Here is a 20,970-nt window from a genome sequence, read left to right as displayed (position 1 = left end):
ATGAAAGCCACAGAAAACCCCCAAAATACCTGTCTCCCCAAAACCAAACCCACCATCTAGTTCTAAAATCGAGTTGTAGTTGTTTCTGAACCACAAAGTGGGGGCAGCCCCATCCCACCACTTCCTTCAGTAAGACCCTCTCCTCAGGGAAACGCAGCTCCAGGAGGTGGAAGGATCCCAGTCACACAGAGGGGACCAGCCCACAGGGTCCTCCCAAAAGAGCCTGGAAGAGTGCTTTTCTCCCTCCACAACATAACGAATTGCCGCTCCCCGGCTAGCGTCCAGCATTTGCTCTGTGCCAACCTCTGGCGTCCATCCAGCCTCTTCTTGGGAGCCAAACCCCAGACTCTCTTGTCCTAGGAACTGGTCCAGAAGGGCTTTGGCAGTCGGCAAGGAGGAGCTTTATACCACGGCCTGGGGGGCCCGGCTGCCCAAACTCTGGCTGCCTGGGTGGGTGGCCGGGACCCTGCTCTGTAGAGACCTGCCCCAGCTCTGCAAAGGAAGGACAAGGAAGGCAAATGATAGCACCGAGGGGCTTGCTGGGGTGGAGTGTGAGAGAATGCTTACTCTGGCTGGTTCTTCCTTCTTCTGGGTGGGGAGGAATTCGATGCCACCAGTACCTGAGTGCCATGTGCCTTGTTCTTAAGCTCAGCCAAGGAATTAGCTCCTGGGAACCCAGAACCACAAATACTCTTGATGCCTGGGAGTCTGCACTCTAGTAAATCTGGAACTGAGATAGCGTGTGAGTGGGCACAAGTGACTTCTCTTCTCTGCAAGGCTTTCCCTCTGTTCCCTTCCTTGGAAGGAGCAGTGCCTGGTGTGTCTAGTGATGGCCTCTCTTGTACCTCTGAGTTTCATTATTAGGATTGCCAGGATGGGCTGGTCAGTTCTTTGGTTTATGTGTGGTAGACTGTGCTGGCCAGTTCCAAAGGGCAGGCAGGGCATGTGGGAGTCCGCCTCTTTCTGCAGCAGGCCTGTGTGTCCCCCAGACACTTGGCTCATCCCGCACCTGTTGTGAGTCACCATCAAGGGCAATGTGACATTCGTTCTCTGCAAGCCTACACTCTTACATGTTGTCTAATGATTCTCAAAATTGAGAACCCATGGACCCTGAAGACTTACAGATCCACCTAGTTGCAGAAATATATTCAGTTAGGGGCACCAGGGTGGCTCAGTCAGTTAAGCATCCGATTTTGGCTCAGATCATGATCTCGCAGTTTGTGAGTTTGAGCCCCATGTCGGGCTCTCTGCTGTCAACACAGAGCCTGCTTTAGATCCTCTGCCCCCCTCTCTCTGTTGCTTCCCCACTCGCGCTCTCTCTCTCAAAAATAAATAAATATTTAAAAAAAATAATAAAAAAGAAATACATTCAGTTAGATTATTTCACTTGAGTTGATCATTCAGCATGAAAGTGTAAATACAGGAAATCTCAGACCCTGAGGCTAGGTGGCGTCACCCACAAGATTCAGAAGTACTTAGATCGATTTTGATTTTTTTTTTTTTTTTTAAAGTCGTCAGAATGAAGGGGCACCTGAGTGGCTCAGTCGGTTAAGCATCTGACTTTGGCTCAGGTCATGATATCGCAGTTTGTGAGTTCGAGCTCCGCCTGGGGCTCTGTGCTGACAGCTCAGAGCCTGGAACCTGCTCTGGATTCTGTCTCCCTTTCTCTCTGCCTTCCCCTGCTCACATTCTGTCTCTGTCTGTCTCAAAAATAAAGTTGTCAGAATGAAACAAATCCCAAACTCCCTTTAGAACTCATGGGAGAGTTCGTCTCTCTCCCTGGCTACCAATCCTCCTTCCCGCCCCCACCCCCTCCAAAACCAGAACTCTCAGTGATTCCTAGATGCCATTTTGGGGAACAGGGTTGTAGAAGAGTCTTCCCCCTAACAAAAAAGACCTCCCTCTAAGAATGAGCAGGGGGTGGGCCTGGTTGGTGGCCCCCACAGTACAGTTAGACTAAACAAGGGAAAGTGGCCACACAATTCTGAGTTGGGAGGGCGTTGGGGACCCTCTCCTTCAAGGCCATCTGATTTATGACTCTGCTGTCAACCTCCCAGTCCATTGCCGGACAGCTCCTGCTAATGCAATGTCTTCACAGCCAAAGCTGGCTGATCTAGAATTTTCACCGATCAGTTTTGCTCTTGACACCTGAGACCATGTTGAATTAAAAAAAAAAAAAAAAACAAAAAAAAAAAAACAAAAAAAAAAACCAAACAAACCAAAGATAATGGGCAGAGGGCATGCAGGCCTGATTTGTGCTCTCTCTTTTTAAAATGTAAATGGATGTAAGAAGTTCATTGAGCAGCCAGCAAATGTACTGATCTGCTTCTGAAAAATGTACAGATGGGGGAGATGGGAGTTTGGAGGAGAAGCACAGATGGAGAAGTCTTTTCATTTTGATTTGTCACTGAGCAGAGACCTGGAGTTGCTGAGGGTGTCAAGACTCACAGATGCAAACACAGGGAGGAAGGGCAACACAGACACACGGCAGGCGCAGCCGGCAGGAAATGTGTTTCTGCAGGGCTCAGATGCATGAGGAGGGACACGTAACCAGGCACGGGCTGGGGATTTCAGCGTAAGTCTGCCGTCCTCCCAGGGGACAGAGCTGAGTGCTCACAGATGGCTGAAGACCTAGCGATGTTTCCAGATAACTGAGACAGGCTGCTCCTGCGCCCCTCCCCTCTTAAAGAATGAGTGCTGTCTCTGCCCTTCATTTGCTGAGCCAGGCTTTGCTCTCTGAACTTCGTGTGGGGCTTGATCAATTGAGTGATTTTATATTATTGCTTCTCTTGAAATCCTTTTTCTTTTCGGTGCCACCTAAATGTAGATATCCTCACTTTGCCTTTGTGGGTTCTCATTATTGCAAATTTTATAGAGTTCTGAGCACAAATGCACATGTACAGGGTCCTGTTTTTGAAAGCATCTAGCATCTACTGGTCTCCTTTGTATTTTCTTTTCAACCAAAATAGCCTTTCAGGGCCACAGAGTGATGTGAGTAGAGCCCTCAGGATAAACTAATAATGTGATTCTTTTTTTGGTCACTAGATTGTTATGTAAAGTATCTGAAATTTGTAAGCCTTCAGCTGGTTGATGAAACTCGAGAATCACTTGAGTTTATATGCCAGTGGTATATTTAAAATGTACACATGGGATTGGTTTTGGCTATTTTTAGAGGCCTGTGGGTTACTTTTGCCTGGGTAGCCCAGCCCCCCGCCCCCCTGCTGTGCTACTGTTGATAACTTTGAGATACACCCAGCTGGTCCTGCAGTAGAGAGCCCCTTGGCTCCCTCAGTGGGGAGGTTTAGGCCAGTAGAACATGTTTTGGTCTACACTCTGCTTTTGCACTTGCTGAGACATGCTGGTGGAAGTGCTGATCCTTCTCTGATGAGAACAAGGAGGACTCGGTTTCCTTAGGGACTCGTGGACTGTCAGAAACTAATGTGTGCTAATGACCGGCCAAGTGAGGAGAACCTGATCCTGCCTTCTTCCCTGCTGTGTCTCAGATGAACAGAAGATAGTTCCATGCATTCCTTGTGGGTCTGAATTCTCTGGGTGGGTCCACCTACTTAGTGAAAAAAGAACTTGCTTCTGGAGCCATCCCTCAAACTAGAAAGCAGTCCTTAATCAGACGAGTGCACCAAGGCAGGCATTGAAGACTCTGTATGTGAAAATTCAGCTATCTCTGGGCTGCTTGCTGCCTAGTGGGTAGGTGGGAAGGAAGGAGCCTGCCACTGGTGGCTTCCATTGCCAGAATGGCCAATGACCTCCCCAGCCCGCATGTGCACAGGGCATCATCGTTCAGTCCTCAGGTCTGTGAGGAGGGGCTGGGGGCTGACTTAACTGTTCCCTTTTCCCTACTAAACACCCTTCCTATGAGCTAATTTTGAGTGCAGGTAACTGAAGAACTTAACTGGTGGTTTGCACTGATGTTGACACAGGAGCCAGTTGAGGCTGAGTGGCCACTGTAGGTTCACAGGATGCCATTTCACATCCTCAAACCATCTCTGGATGGGATGAGCCATGGGCTGAGCTAATGTCTTTTTATAATATCATCAGGTATAAGAAGCAGAGCAGCATGGGAGGTGATGCAGGAAGACCAAGTCTCCTAAAGTGGTGTCCTGCAGACAACATGAGAAGGCAGTAAATACACTGTCCTGAGATTTGTTAAGAATTGATGAAAATGTCAGAAGCCACAGTGTGAAAGTGAGGCTGGGAGACGCTCAGAGAAGGTGGTTGGTCACATGTCCATGAGCAGCTGCCTGCACCCTCACCCTTCCTGCCTCCCACACTGCCCCTTAGGGTCTGAGTGCAGAGTTCTTGCTCTTCGTTGTTTGCCTTTAAATCCCATTCTTCTTCTTTTTAAAGAGAGAGAGAGAGAGAGAGAGAGAGAGAGAGAGAGGGAATGTGTGCAAGTATGCGAGTGAGTGCACACAGGGGAGGGGCAGAGACAGAATCTTAAGCAGGCTGCACGCCCAGCATGGAGCCCAACATGGAGCACGATCCCAGCACCCTGGGATCATGACCTGAGCCAAAATCAAGAGTCCGACACTTAACTGACTGAGCCACCCAGGTGCCCCTCAATTCCATTATTCTTAACACTGCATCTAATTCCAAGGTATTTTATTTTTGAATCACAACTCCAAAACCTCTTGTTTGAAGGGTTTCAATTTATTAACGAACCAAAGAAAATAGCACAATGTGTCTGTGAAAGGCCAAGAGAGATGGATAGGGGTTCATGCTGCCCAGCTCTCCTGTGCTGCTGGGATAAACCCTCCCACACCTCACGGTGGCCCCTGGGAGGGAGAGGCCTCTCCCACAGGGAACACACTTCCCTGCTCCTGCATTATGAGTGAGAAACTCTCCATACCCCCACCCTGCTGGAAAGATTCCCTCTGCAGGATCATAAACCTACATCTAAGACCTAAAAAACACAACTCTTGGAAAACATTTTTCCAATTTGCAGCTACACTTCTTCACACCTGTGTATTCATCTGTGTTTGAAACAGCACATCTAGAGACAGACTGTAAACCCGGCCTACTAGATACCATTATTCTTTTCTTCTCTTCTGCTTAGTAGTCTAGATCCAGGTTGATCCCTCTCACACTCCAGAGAGAAAATAATAAGAGCTTACGTTAGAGTTTTTAAAAGCGGGAACATACATTGTCTCATTTGAACCTCACAGCAGTCCTGGGAGGTAGGCAGGAGGGCATTGTGGTTCCAGGATCCCGAGGATGGTTGTACTGGTGAAGCTGGGAACCAAATCCACGTCCTCCAACTCCTGGTCCAGGGCTCCTTCCACTCCACCAAGATGCCCTGAGCTCACCTTGAGGAGCATAGCAGCCTTCTGCCTAGAACAAATGAAATGTCCTTTGGGTTGGCGAGCCAAGGTGATTTGAAGAACAGACCTCGTCAGTGAGCTCAGGGGATAAACACACCTGAGTGCAATCTGGCATCAATATCAGATGGGCGAATAGGACAGAACATGGGCGTCTTCGACAAGGGTTTCCGGGTTTCTTTTTTCTAACCTGGACCACATTGGGTACTAGAACTGGAACTCAGCAAAGTCCAGGAGGAGAGAAGGCATTCAGAGGACTTTCTCATCTAGCAATTTATTGATTCCTTCACAAATTCTCTTGAGGTTGGGCCTACAGTCTCCATCCAGACTATAAAGGGTAGAGAGGAACTCCACGTCGGCAAAGTGGTTGAAGACGTGGTTGATGCGCCCATGGGTCCTGGGTGTCAGGTGTCGCTGCACCAGTTCATGCACCAGGTCCTTGCACTCATGCAGAAGCTTGGAGAGCACGTTCCTATCAAAGGTGTACTCCACCTCATAGAAGCTGACGATTGTCATGGCCGTCTGGTTCAGCTTCTTCCTGAGCTTCTCCACGATAACAACCTCCTCCTGGCTGAACTGGTTGTGCCGGTAGAGGATTCCAACTTTGATTGCCACCTTGATCAAGTCTTTCATGATCTTGTGGGCTTCCTTCTTGCTGTGGGTGTGCTCTTTAGTGACTTTGTAGAGCTCATCAAAGATCTCACTGCTGGTGTCATCAATCAACATGTTTGCCATAGTTTTGCTGGCTATTTTGCTCAGGATCTTCTTCTGAGCTTGAAGGGCAAGGCTCTTTGAACTAAAAACATCAGGACCTATAGTAAGGAAAGAAAGAAAAGTTATAGAAATATGAGAACCATTAGTGTCTTCTACAAGTGAAACACACGAATATGTTCTTAGGGCAAAGACTCATGCCTTTTATACCCCACAACTCCCTAATCAAACCCCACCAAAGCCTGGGATCCCTCCACCGTCCTCTCCACATGACATGCTTCTTTACCCTCTTGAGCCTTCTATCTTGCACTCTTCCCTCTCTGGAAGTGGTTTCATTTTGTCCAGGCCAAATAGCACATTAAAAAAAATTTTTTTTAAATATTCATTTTTGAGAGTGAGAGAGACAGAGTGTGAGTGGGGGAGGGGCAGAGAGCGAGGGAGACACAGAATCTGAAGCAGGCTCCAGGCTCTGAGTTGTCAGCACAGAGCCCGACATGGGGCTTGAACTCATGGACCATGAGATCAGGACCTGAGCTGAAGTTGGACTCTTAACTGCCTGAGCCACCCAGGCACCCGAAATCGCACCTTTTTAGACCTACTTCATGCATAACGCCTTCCTGACCCTATTAGCTCACAGAGAACTAACCGGTTGTGCAAATTACTGTTTAATGACAAGAATGTAGCACTGATGCCAACACCATTCCCAGGGAAGACATGGGCAGTTGATCATGGCAGTCTTTTTGACGGAGTCTCAGAATCTATTTTTTGAGTCTGTGGTGTATTTTTTTCATGTTCGGTATCTTGGAAATTGGTATGTGTCTTACAGTCACTGTTGCCAGGTGGCACTTGTGCTGTGGTTGTCATTATATGCGCATCAATTTGCACAGTAGGAGCCAGAGATTTGGGAGAAGTCAAGAGTACTCGAAGGAATATTGCCTCTCCAACGCTCTCCGTTGGCATAGGGAACAGAAGGGCGCTGCATGAGAAACACATGCACTGACCACAGCAGGTCAAAGATACTTCAGATGAGCAGTACCCTGAATGTGAAGCAGCTTAGAAAAACCAAAGCCAATTTATTTCTCTCTTATGTTCTACTTCATGAGTGAACAAGAGTAAAATATGTTAAAAATAACACTTGTCTAAGCAAGTCCAAAAAGAATCTTTCAAGAAGTATAAAATTTATGAATAAAAAGAAAGCAGTCATTCACAATTTAATTGGCAGCATATTTTTCTTTCTTAAGAGCACATAAAACAACATCTTACAATTCACAGTGTCTTAGATTTGATAAAATACTCCATGAAGTCACCTATTAGCTAGAGCTGACGTTTGAAACCCGCTGGCCATTACTCTGCAGTATGTATGCCTGTCTTCCAAGGAGATTCAAGTTGCCTAAGGACTGAGACAGTGTCTCCCACAGCACCTAGTTCAGTTCTGGGCACAGGGATGAAATGGTGTCTGCTAAGTAAAATACAGAGAAACACTGCAGAAGAATAAGGAAGCAGTAAAATACAGTGCAAATTTATACTTAAAAAAACAGTTTTCCTTTGAGAATTGAGGACCTTTATAGGATCCAGAGAGATTTTATCCAGCATTCTGTGGCCACATGTAAGTGACAGATACGATAGGCAGAGCGGACAGACAGATGGCCACACGTGCCATGTTCTGAAATCTTTGCCTGTCTGCCCCATCTCATATTCCACACCCTCTGCCCATCCTGGACTCGTTTTCTCAGTGGACAGTGATTAATACCTGTGATTAATGCTCAGGTCTCACAGACACTCAATAAACACTCCGACACAATTCAGACAAGGCTTGTGTGCACTTCCTGCACCCACATGGCCCCCTCACGACTGGCCCAGCCTTGCTCCCTCGGTCCTGGGTCCTTCCGAGACAGCTACGTCTGCTCTCAGGCTTCTAGATGCGGGCCCCGAGGGGCATGGCCTGGAGTGGGGTTGCTGTGGCAGGATCATCAGCAGTAAGGTAGTAGGTACCATGGGCTTCCTACAGCTCAGGAAGCTCTCTCCCTAAAGTTTGAAACCGTAGAGTCTTCAAGCAACTTCACAGTCAAGTGACCCTGACGTGGGTGGGCTTTTTCCTTCAGTCTAGGTACAAAGGGAACAAACAGCATCTCTTGACTATTCTTTACCATGAGAAAGCCCGGAGTGCCTGATTTATGCCCTCCTAGAGTTTGTCATAAAAAATATTCCTACCCAGTCTGACCACCTACTAGGGTCACCAGACCTTTGTGTGAATAACCTGTTCCCCAAAACACCAATTTGTATTCCAAGGACAAATATATGTTTTTAAAATTTATTTACTTTGTGAGGGTGGGAAGGGCAGAGGGAGAGAGAGAGAATCCCAAGCAGGCTCTACATTCAGCATGGAGCCTGACTCGGGGCTCAATCCCATGACCATGTGATCATGACCCGGGCTGAAACCAAGAGTCAAGGCACTCAACTGACTAAGCCACCCAGGCGCCCCCCACAAAGACAAACATTTACAAGTATTAAGAATGTTCAGAAGATTGTGCTGTATGCTTTGAAGTCAATCCCACAGCAGAGGCTTAAAGACTTTTGAGTAGTGGCCCTGTCACTAAAATAAGCGTATGCCTCCTCAGGTGATTATTCTGAAGGGAACAATGGAATTTAGAAGGACCTCTTCTAGAATATAAAAAAAATGAGTCATTTCTTTATAGATACAGCTCCTAAAAGCTGCCTGAGAATAAGAGTAGTAAGAGACTCTTTAGAAATGCAGCAAGCTTGGGCGCTTGGGTGGCTCACTTGGTTCAGTGTCCGACTCTTGATTTCGGCTCAGGTCATGATCTCATGGGTGTGGGACTGAGCCCTGAGTCGGGCTCTGCGCTTGCAGCTTGGAGCCTGCTTGGGATTCTTTCTCTCTCTCTCTCTCTTTCTCTCTTTCTGCCCCTCCTCCCCTCTCATAATAAATAAACATTAAAAATAAGAAAAGAAAAGAAATGGCAGCAAGCATGTACCCACACAGAAGCGGCAGATCAAATACATGCATGTCCACCAGAATGTGAGCTCTGTGCGAGCAGGGACGGGTGTCGAAGCCCTACTGTATGCCTAGTGCCTCACACACTGATGGCACCTGGCAGGTCCTGGTGGCAGGAAGGGAGCACTGGCTGGCTCTGTGCCAGACGCTTCATGGTTTTAACTCTGTTGGGTGAAGCTGGCATTTTAACCAAGGCTCCTCTGCGAGCCTGATTCCAAACACTGCTCTTTCCCCTGCCAGCATTCCCAACATTTTTCTCTAGACCAGTAGCTGCCACCGTTTTTGCTCATATATTCCCTTAAGGGTTTTGAAAAACTACGTACCTCCTTGCATATTTAACTTGGCAGCCATATTTTTCACCTTAAGTTTAAATAGTTATAATTTGTTAATAGACATGATTTCTATATAAGAGTGATATTTAAAATTAGCCTGCTATATCATTCTTTTAAATATGTCCAACATAACATAAACACCGGCAGTGATAGGACATTATTGTCCATTTTAGAGTGACAGGAGCAAGCTCTTCTTTAGAAATGTTACATTGTTCTTTTTTTCCCTTTGAAACTATCTCTTTTCCATGACACCCAGAGAACTTTAACTTAATATGTTTTTATGCTTGAAAGTGTTTTATTTGATCAATTCATCATAATTCTCTACAGTCAAAGGATGCATACAAATTGAAATTTTAAATTAAAAGATGATTCTGGTAACCATAAATCTCCAAGCCTCAAAGCATTTCCTCTGGAGTGAGTTATTTCATTTTAGCACACAATATGAAATATTAAAATGTTGACAAATACTAAATGTAAAAGGAAAATTTTTATTGGAAATGCAGCTTCAAATGAGATGGGTAGGGGGCAGGTTATAGCGTCTTGCTTCAAAGAGGCATCGCCAACCCCAGAGTTTCACATCATCCCTGTGTCTGACCAGGGAGGTTTTGCACCCAGGGTAATATACTGTCCTGATATGATTCTTAATGGCTGTGGCCTCTGATGAAAATAGCGGAAAGAAGACAGGTCCACCCTGCCTTGACCTCATGTTGTTTGTCAGGCAGGTAAGTGTAGAAAAGAGTATGTACTGAAATGAGGAAGAGGAATTGGATCTATAAATGAATTTCCTCAAAACTGTCCTCATCTGCATATCACATGGAAAGTCTCTGGACTCTCGGCGGTACGCACAACCAGATTGAATTCTCCCCTTCTGTGACAGCAGCTGCATTCCATGAGATGATAAGTGCTCTTTGGGGGTAAAGAGCTTCTTTCTTGATCAAGTAAGTGTGGACAGGACTGGGTCAGGCAATGCTAAAAGATTCTTTTCCTGTGAGACTTAACAATATTCCTTTAACACATGAAGGTGTTTTCAACTCTCTGAGAACGCTGGGTGTGGTAGGCAGAACAACGACCCTCCAGCTGCCAAAGGTGTCCACATCTCAGTCCCTGGAACCTGAGAATATGTTACCTTACCCAGCAAGAGAGACTGTGCAGATGTGATGAAGTTAAGGATTTGGGGATGGAGAAATTACACTGGATCATCCAGTGAGCCTGATATAATCACAAGGGTCTTTTCTTTTTAAAAAGTGTTTGTTTATTTTTGAGAGAGAGAGAGAGACAGACAGAGCACAAGTGGGGGAGGGGCAGAGAAAGAGAGGGAGACACAGAATCTGAAGCAGGCTCCAGGCTCTGAGCTGTCAGCACAGAGCCCAATGTGGGGCTTGAACCCACAAACCATTAGATCATGACCTGAGCTGAAGTCGGACGATTAACTGATTGAGCCACCCAGGCGCCCATAATCACAAGGGTCTTTCAAAGTGAAAGAGGGAGGCAGGACAGAGTGGGCCAGAGAATGGGATTTGATGATGGAAGTAGAGGGTCAGAGTGATGTGATCGCTTGCTTTTAAGATGAAGGAGGGAGCCACCAGCCGAGGAATGTGGCTGGCTTCTAGAGGCTGGAAAAGGAAAGGGAACAGAATCTCCCCTCGAGCCTCTAGGAAAAAAAAAATTCAGCTCTGCTGATACACTGATTTTTAGTCCTGTAAAACCTATTTAGAGATTTCTGATCTCTAGATGTGGAAGATGATAAATTTGTGTTGCTTTAAGCCACTGTTTGTGGTAGTTTGTTTTGTTACTGCGGCAGTGACTCAGGTGGATAAAAGTGATGTAGCAATTCCCAGTTTTATTTGGTCAGAGTTTATTTGGTCAGAATTCTTTCTGTCTTTTGAGTACAGGGACCAACTGCTCTGACTTGTCAGGATTGAGGGGTTTCCCTTACAGCTGATTTTCAGTGCTAGAACGAGAAAAGTGCCAGGCACATTGGGACAAGTTGGTCACCCTATTCCGTTTTTTGTTTTTGTTTTTTAATTTTTAAATGTTTATTTATTTTTGAGAGAGAGAGAGAGCACGAGCAGGGAAGGGGCAGAGAGAGAGAGAGGGAGACACAGAATCTGAAGCAGGCTCCAGACTCTGAACTGTCAGCACAGAGCTTGACACGGGGCTCAAACTCACAGACTGCGAGATCATGATCTGAGCTGGAGTTGGACACTCAACCAACTGAGCCACCCAGGCGCCTTAGTCACCCTAGTCCTAAATCACTAGTGATGCATATATCATGGAGTCAAAAATTGAACACAGAAGTAACAAAGAAAAACTGCAGAGGGTGGCAGAATATGAGACCTACCTACCATTTAAAATGCTATAAATTTTGTGTACAGGTAAATTGTACACATTCATGTTGCCACATTGACCGATTTACCGTGCCTCTCTACTTGATTTTTAATTCTGTAGTCAACCTTAACCCTTTTTTGTTCATTCTGGGCAAAGTCCCTTTTGTCCTCTGGTTTCTCTGCAGTTATTGATTGCTTACTCTTAGTTCGTCTGTATATGAAATCCCCCCAAAATATGGTCCTGCAGGGATGTGAGATGTAGACAACTGAAACAAAATATGAAAACATGTGAAATAGCCCAAAATGGCATGAGTGAGAACAGCTGGAGAAAGCTAAAGGTGGACTTGAATGTGGCTGGATGGGGATGGCTACAATGTTACAAAGTGGTTTCTAAAGTCATAGATACAGGCCAGCAATTTCCCCCAAATCATAAAGGCTTTGGGTGTTTTTCCTGGTAAGTTTTCAGCCATCTCTATTGTATAAGAATGTGTTATTTACCTACAAGGGGATTTATTGTAGAAGCTTCCAGGAGGGTCAGAGGTATAGCATCTCTGAAGCCTTAAATATCAAGAGTCTACAGCAGGGGAACCCAAGGGCTATGGATCATCAATATAACCAGGAAAGCTTTAAGAAAAAACAACAATAAGTAGATTCTCACACTCTAGCCCAGACTGTCAGTATGAAGATCTTTAGGAGACGGCTGGTAATCACAAGCTCCTTAAGTGACTCTGACATGCTGCCCCTACGACCCACGGAACACAACATGCCCCAGCATGTATCCTACAGAACACTAGTCCTGAGAGGTGCTCTGGTAAAGAAGGGTCTGTGGCCAGTTATAATGAGTTCGTGGATGACCATATATTATGGCTGGCTCTTAAAGATTTGCCATACCAAGTAGCTTATTAAAGGCTTCGAGAAGTCCCACAGTAAAGACACCTGTGTAGTTTTATTTAGTCCACCACTTCTCAAACTTACTGAACCTTACGAAATTTGTGTACACACACACACACACACACACACACACACAATCTTGTGGCATATATTATGAGAAATGCTGGGGTAGTATTGAGAGAAAAAAAAATAAGACACTCTGGTCAACTTTTACATCTCCCAGGGGATCTGCCTGGCAGGGGTGAGGAGACCCCACTGTTTCCATCATGTGTGCCTGATTAAAGGGAGGGTGTGTGCACTAGGGAAACCTGGGGGAGGCGGTCTTATTCAGAAGACTTCTGCACATAGAAATGTTGGGCTTGCTTCCTTCCATCCATCCTTCTGTCTCAGCCTTCAGCAGGCGGACTGTGTTGGCGATGTATCAGGGAGGAACGCTGTAGGCTGACAGGAAGCGTGTGAGTTTTGGAAGTCAAGGTCAGGAAGGCACTTGGATATCTGGGGAAACAGTCCTGATCAGTGGACACATATTTACTTTGGGGAAACACTAAGAGATCTAGATTAGGTCTTGGCGAAAACCGTCCTCTTATTGCTGTGTACAAGCCTTTGGAAGGCTCTTTTGGCCAGGGGTAATTCTCTTAACAATGTTTGTAAAAACATTCCCATTCCCCACTCATGAAAGGTAATGACTTGTTTGCAACACCTCAGGATCTCTGAGAATGGAGACAAAAATGTGATTATGCAGCTACTATATAGCTTACTTGACTGGCACAATGAGACAAGACTGAGGAAGCTGCAAAATTGATCCCTGTAGAATAGACAGGGGCTTCCTTCCCCTGATGGGGAAGCTCAGGTAAAAGCAATGTGAAGTCAGTGCTCTGAGAGTAAGCACCCTTAGAATATTTACAAGGAAAGGAAAAGTATCAGAACTATGTGGGGAGAGTGGTGTGACAATGGTAGTTAGCGAACAGTTTGGAGAGAGTAAGCAAAAGATAATTTAAGTGGGTCCTTCACTAAATGGAAAAGTGCTGGGGCTGGTGTCCATTGATGCTTCTATAAATGATGTTCTGCCATAGTACAAGTGATGTTTCCACATTTCTAGACAATGCTAAGCTCTCCCAGATGGTGAAATGCCGAACTGGTGGTGATAAACAGCAGGAAGATCTTACCAAGTTGGGTGAGTGGGCAGAAAGGAGGCAGATGAACTTCAGCATAGGAAGAGCATCATTTATTTTATTTTTCCCAAAAAATGATGGTTATGAGGGATGAAGTGCTCTGAGCATCCTCAACCCAGCACGTGGTGAGGTACAGAGGGGATGGGAGCAGACTCATCTCTTCTCTCCTTTCTCTCGGGACTCTGACTCCTCTACTTCCACTTAAGGAGTGTGTGGAAAACTTGGATTCGAGTATGGATAGTTGTATCAACTTTGTAAGATTAGAAATTCTCTGCCATAGCCAGTGCTCACAGTATCACTTCACTTCTGTAAACAGCCTAAGATGATGGCCAGTAGGACAGGTAGCTAGAGTAGAAGAGTGGAGATGGTGCCCAGAGCAAAACAATCTGTGGTGCTTAATAAGTACCATCTGTCAAGGCAGGAGACCCAGAGTACAAGGAAAGTGGGAGGGGTCTTCAGGGTATGTGGAAGGGTAAGCAGAGGGTGAAGAGTGGTAATCCAAATTCCTGGCAATCACTTATACTTAACTGTTGGGAAAGAAGTTCAAGCAAGCCTCCTTGAGATGGAGCTGCCTCGCAAACTACTTGAACTTTTGTGATGAGCACCTGTCTTTCTGCTCACCTGCATACACGCCCAGAAAGGCTGATTGGACTGGTCGTGTCCTTCACTATTGATAAAGGGCCAGGAGCCGGTGGTGGGGGGGGGGGGAAGTGACACCCTCGCCTCTCCCTGCTTGCTTCTTTGTCTGTTCTCTGTGTGAATGATGAGGAGGGGGCTGGCTGTGGGGGTGAGGTGGTCTGAAGGATGGGATATCCATGATGATGACAAAACACCTACTAGGGAAGACGCTGCCTCTGCTTTAGTTCTTGCTTGTCCCTATGTTGCTATGGGGACAAAACTATTAAGCAACCTTAAGTAGAGTTTTGAAATGTGAACCTAACAGAGTTACGGTTTCCAGGAAGATTAATTGAGTTGCTGCATCTCCAGTGGAGTCAACCTAGAAAACATTTTCCTTCCCTTGTATAAAACTGTGGCTTGTATACTGCTGGAATATTAAAAACATGACACTGGAGAAGGTACAATGAAATGCGATTATTGAGTGATGGTGGGGCCTTTGAGTTAGAGAGAAGCAAAAACCTCGATCCTCCCATCTCTCCACAGAGAAATGATCAAAGCTTAGAAGCTCGTGAAAAAATGCCTTTGTTGGTCTGATCCCTTTCATACTTCAGTGAGGTAGCATTCTTGAGGCTTAAAGAAGATATTTTGGGATATTTTAAAAGGCATCACAGTAAAACCTGGATGGCCTGGGAGGGTCAGGAATGCAGTTATTCTGACTGCAGTTCAGTCTAGCACACTCTTGAGCCTTCTTCAGGACTGGGTCTCCCCAACCCCCCAAGAAAGCCACCACGCCTTGAGCACATGTCTCCTGGGCTCACCTCTGTGGCTGAGACCTGAGGTCCCCCAATTTCCACCACCTGCAGTAAGAAGCAAGCAGCTCGTGGGTCCTACAGGGGGGTCACCATGACACAGACGGCAGCAGGGTCTGCCAGGCAATACTCCAGGGTGTGCAAAATGAAGCCATTAGAAGCTCTATTTCTGTCTCCTTTTTTTAAAAGCTTATTTATTTATTTTGAGAGAGAGAGAGAGAGACAGTGCAAATGTGGGAGGGGCAGAGAGAGAGACAGGAGAGAAAGAGAATCCTAACCAGGTTCTGCACTGCCAGCCCAGGGCCTGATGCAGGGCTCAAACCCTTCAACTGCGAGATCGTGACCTGAGCTGAAGTTGGATGCTGAGCTGACTGAGCCACCCAGGCATCCCTGTCTCCTGTTTCCTTAGAAGCTAAGCTTTACTAAAACTTAACATATAGGCTGACCGTGTGACCCACCGGTGTGTGGCATTCTAAGGGAAGTGGGGAAAGCCCCCCATCCAGGGTTTGGGGGTATTTAGTGCATCTCTCACTTGTTTATTCCCTTTCAAAAGTTTTGATTTATTTCAGCATTTGTTTATGTGTGCTTTAAACAGACTCAGTGATTATATTATTTAGTTCTAACTAAACCCTCACAAAATGGACCTGTGATTTCAAAAGATTCCTATGAGAAACAAAACTGAGGACTGAAGACAATACGCTAATCATTGCCAGCATAAGTGAATGGCAAGGAAATGGCGGGGCTGACGATTATCCTCATCGTAAGAGCTTTTCAGTAGCCAAATTAAGGTAAAAGTAATGATCTAATCAGATCTGAAAAGAAATGAGCCATAAAAATTTCACAAATTTTAATAAGATGATTTGAAATATGGATTTCAAACACTTTTACTTGTGTTGAGATATTCCCCAAGGTAGTAGGAAGCCATGGCAATTAGCAAGACAGTTAAATGCACTGTAATTTTGATTTTAGCTTGTCCTTTGTGATGGCAGGGGGGGCAATAAGGAACAGCATGGATGACTGCCAGGGGGCAGGGATGAGTCAAGGATGACGCTGAGTGCTTCTTCTAGCTTGGGAAACCAGGTGGGGGAGGTGGCATTCAGGCACCACCAACTGCAACAGGCGTCTAGGAGCTGGTGGGGAGGATGAATTCAGCATGCTGTTCCAGGTGCCCAAGGGGCCTCTGTCTGGGTGGAGATGGTCACAGGAGCCTACCCAGTGGGCACCTCACACCAACCTGTCCTACCCTGAACTTCCCATCTTCCCACCCAAACTTTACCCCTTTCCATAGAGCAAGAGATGGTGATAAGACCCATCTTCCCTAAAGAATTTGCCAATTAGAGATCCTCAGAGATAAACAGGTTCTTCCTCGAAAATGCAGGTACCTCGAATTAGCTGGTTAAAGCATAGTCTCTATTCACAGCTTGCTGGGAATCACTTTAGTCAGAGCCACACTGCCTCCCTCCTAGGGATTCTCTCTCTCCTCTTTGGGCCCACTACCACACTGCCCCTCCTCTTAAATGAAAAATGAGGGTAGGAAGTGAGGGGCAGGTTTGGGCATTGCAGGACTGGGATGGAGGGTGGAAGGGAGAAGGATGGAGTTGCCAGAGAAGGGCATGCAGAGGAGGGGGTATTGCTTTAGCCAGGTGTTCTGCCTCCGGCTCAGGCTTGGTGGCCTCGGAAATCTTCCCTTTGGCTCAGGCCTGGGAGCGGGCACAGAATTTTGGCTTTGCCCTTAGTGGCTGCTCATTCCTAGAAATTCATTCCTCCAGTGGTTAGAAATGACTTGAGTGTTTTGGGGGGACCAGGCATGATGAATCTTCCCAACTGGACTGGATATTCCAGGATGCTGTGCAAGGACATACAAAAGCAGTGGCAGTCAGAACAGGACACTCCTTATAGGAAAGCCGATCCTGATTGCTGCAATACCTTGCATTGAATCATTACTCTTTAAAAGCAGCATTTGATCATCTTTAAGAAGACCAGGTTTTCTTCATTTTGAAAAATTCCTGGGCTTTGAAATAAGTTACTGTTCCAAGTAAGGTGAAGAGCGATTGGCAGGGTCAGCTGTGAGGCTCAACGGCTCATGATCTCATTTTGTCTTAGACCCTTACGATCTCCCATTCATCAGCACCGAGCACGTACTAGGTCCTCACAAGAGTTCTGCAAGAGAAGGACTGTGAGTCCCATCTTGTAGATGAGAATCTGAGCCACAGCAGGTTTAAGTAATTCACTCAAGGCTATGGGGCTAGTAAGTAGCAGAATTGCAGCTGGACCCAAGTTCAAGTCAACTCCAGACAAAGCCTGCAATCTTTCCCTTCTGGTATCTGCTTTCAGAAAATCATCCTTGACTCCCTAACATCTGTGATTTCTTCTCACTTAGTTGAGACATTAAATAGGCTTCAATTTAAATCCCCATCTAGCGAGGAGATTTACATTTCATCATTGTTTTTAAATACAAAAAAGCCATTCTTATTCCATGATACAACACCACATATCCATCAAAACTTGAAGATAGATGTAGCTTTCATTTTTAGAGGGGATTCTATATATTTCAACAGTTACATATTGATTTTGTTTTTCATATTGATTTTTCAGCCAGCTCTGAAAGTGAATGAGTGATGATTTTACTTACCAGAGCTAACTGAAGCAGATACGTGTGAAGTCACTGGGGGCTGAATCATCTCCAACTCCACAGGTTAATTTTGGAGATCTGAGAGATATTTTTGTCTTACTGCAGTTAGAAGAGCAACCAACACTAAAAACATCTACTTACACGGTTTCTTTCAACAAAGCTTATTCATCCCCTCCCCCACTCTCCCCTGCATCTAATAAGTAACTAGTGTCTCTCCGAATGGTAGATCGTATTCGGGCACAATAATAGAGTCCACTTCTGTAGTGCTTTATGCACACTAACTCATCATATCCTCGTGACAACTCTATGAGCACGCACTAATCATCATCATCACCGTCGTCGTCGTCATCATCATCATCATCATCATCATCATCGGTGGCAGCATTTTACATCCAAGGAATCCACAGCAGAGAGAAATTAAACAGCTTCCTAAATACCATTTAGGAAGAAGCAAAGCAGGATTCGGACCTGGAAGGCTGCCCCAGAGTCCTGTGCTTCAACCCACCACACTAAACTGCCAGTCACGAGTGACAAATATCAATCAGTTTAAATGTTTTTTGAATTATTACCCACTTGAAAATGGAAATTAAGGGTTTTTTCCCCTCAGAATTTTTAAAAAAGCCATGACACATTTCAAGTATATAGACAAAATAGAATATAACAAACTCTACTCATGTGGCCACTACCCAGATAGAACAAATCTCAGTATTTTGTCCTAGGAGACAGAGCAAGGTAAAAAGCCCTCTTTGTTTTCAGCTCCCTCTTTCCCACTTCTATCTCCACAGACCTAATTGCACTTGAGAAGCTGATGTGTCTTTGTCTCAACCACGTTTTTATAGTTTTGCCTCACGAGTATGCACCTATCACTGGGATATTGTTTAGAGTGTTATTTATTTATTTTTTTAATGTTTATTTTAAGAAAGAGTGTGCATGGGGCGAGCAGAGGGAAAGAGAGAGAAAGAGGGAGGGAGAGAGAATCCCAACCAGGCTCCTTGTTGTCAGCACACAGCCTGATGTGGGGCTCGAACTCACCAACTGTGAGATCACGACTGGAGCCCAAATCAAGAGTCAGACGCTGAACTGCTTAACTGACTGAGCCATCCAGTGCCCCTGTTTAGAATGTTTTTAAACTTCAGATAAAGGTGTCATACCACACACATTTTTCTGCAATTCTTCCTTTAACAACATGCTTTCAAAATCATTCGAATTTATTTAGTTTCTTATTATGTAAATATACTATGCATCCACATTTCCTGATCATGAACATTTAAGTTCTTTCCACTTTCTGCAAAGCAAGAAAGGTCCACAGACCTGTCTCTGCACACAGACAATAGTCTCCTGGGTCCTACATCTAGAACATGGCTGCCAGCTCCTGTGCCAGAGGCCGCGGGCGCTACCCAGCAAGACTGCACTAATTTTCACTCTCAGCAGCAGCGTCTGATTTCCTGTGGTTCCATTTCTTCATCAACACTTCAAATAGCCCACCTTTTAATTTTCTGCCAACCTGATAGGTTCAAAATAGTATCTGGTTTTAACATATATTTCTCTGAGTGCCAGTGAAATTCAATGTATTTTTGTGTGTGTGTACTGAGCATTCAGATCTTTCCTCTGTAATTGCTTATTCATAGAATTTGCTAACTTTGCCCCCTCCCCCAGTTGGATTGTATGGTTTTTTTCTAGCTAATCTGTAGGAGCTTTTACTGTGCTACACATTCTAATCCTCTGCTGATCGCATGAGTTGCAGCTATCTCCTTCCAGTCTGTAGTATTATGTTTTAACTTTATTTGTGGTGTCTTTAGTCATACAGAAGTTAAAATTTTTAACATAGTCAAATCTACGAATGTCTTCCTTTATTGTTAGTGGTTTTCAAATCTCATTTTAAGAAATCCTTTCCTGCCATGAGGTGGGAAGTGAGTCTCAAATATTTTCCAGGAGTTTTAAGGTTTTGCTTTCCACATTTAGATCTTTCATCCATTTAGAATTTATTGTGCATACTGCATGAGGTACTTTTTCTCCTCACAATTTATTTAATTTATTGAATAGTTTATCCTTGTCCTACTGATCTGTTAGGCCACCTCTTCCTTATCAACTTTGCATGGGTCTGTGTCTTTTACTCTGTTCTACTGATCTATTTCAGTACTGGCACCACACCATATTAATTATTGAAACTCATAATAAGCCTTTTAAAAATGTTTATTTATTTTGAGAGTGGTGGGGAGGGGAGGAGAGAGAGAGAGAATCCCCAAGCAGGCTCTGCACTGTCAGCACAGAGCCCACACAAGGGCTTGATCTCACAAATCGTGAGATCTCATTTTATTCTTCTTGGAAATTGTCTTGACTGTTCTTGGGATCATTTGACCAAATGCCATGAACACCCTGTATTAATCTAGGGCAAATTGGTATCTTTATGGTATCAAACCTCCCATCCATTAACATGATATATAACATGATATATCTCACCATTCAGTCAGATCTTCTGTGTCCTTCAATAATGGTTTAGAGTCATTTCCATAAGGCTCTTGCATATAGTTTTGGTTGCTACTGTAAGTATAATTTTTTTCTATTATAGTTTCTAAACGGTTATTAGTGATATATAGGAACCCAACTGATTCCTGTATATTTATCTCCAAATTGAGAAATTTTGCTGAGTTCTATAATTAGTTCTAATAGATTTTGTAGCAGATCAGCTTTTTTTCTATGAACAACTACATTGCCTGCACAAAATGATCATTTTCTTCTACTTCCCATTTCTTTTTCTTGCCTTGTTGCACTGGTGGGAGCCTCCAGGGCAATGCTATGTGGCATCCCTCACTTGTTCCTGACTAACACAACTGACTCTAAAATTTTCCCACCACATAATATCTCTGCTGTGGGTTTTTGATGGATACCACTTACCGAATTAAGGAACCTTCCTTCTGTTCCTGTTTTGCTAAGGCTTTGTCTGAAGGTAGAAACACGCATCTAATTTAATCAAACACTTTCTTTGTCCCTGTTGTGAAGGGGTGGCTCACTCCTTCACATGTATGGCTCTGCCTTAGCCCAACTGGCTGAAGACAGGCAGGTGAGAGCCAAACAGTACCAGAAATTAAGTTGGCTCTCCCTGGGGTGGTGCCCTGACCCCAGCTGCCC

The 20,970-nt window shown here is 45.0% G+C and overlaps 1 protein-coding gene across 1 annotated transcript; it reads right to left on the bottom strand.

Annotated features, from left to right (window-relative positions):
- Positions 1 to 4,647: 4,647 nt before the first annotated feature.
- On the bottom strand, positions 4,648 to 20,168 carry TNFAIP8L3 (TNF alpha induced protein 8 like 3). The gene is made up of 2 exons (XM_053224025.1): positions 17,842 to 20,168; positions 4,648 to 6,148 (listed from the first exon to the last, which is right to left on the bottom strand). Exons 1-2 carry the CDS (start codon positions 17,888 to 17,890, stop codon positions 5,586 to 5,588), a joined length of 612 nt encoding a protein of 203 aa, XP_053080000.1. The 5' UTR covers positions 17,891 to 20,168; the 3' UTR covers positions 4,648 to 5,585.
- Between the last annotated feature and the right edge of the window lie 802 nt (positions 20,169 to 20,970).

Source organism: Acinonyx jubatus, chromosome B3, assembly GCF_027475565.1.
Source record: "Acinonyx jubatus isolate Ajub_Pintada_27869175 chromosome B3, VMU_Ajub_asm_v1.0, whole genome shotgun sequence".
In the NCBI taxonomy this organism is placed as follows: domain Eukaryota; kingdom Metazoa; phylum Chordata; class Mammalia; order Carnivora; family Felidae; genus Acinonyx; species Acinonyx jubatus.
Note: the sequence above shows the minus strand (reverse complement) of the source record. Positions and strands in the feature narration are given on the sequence as shown.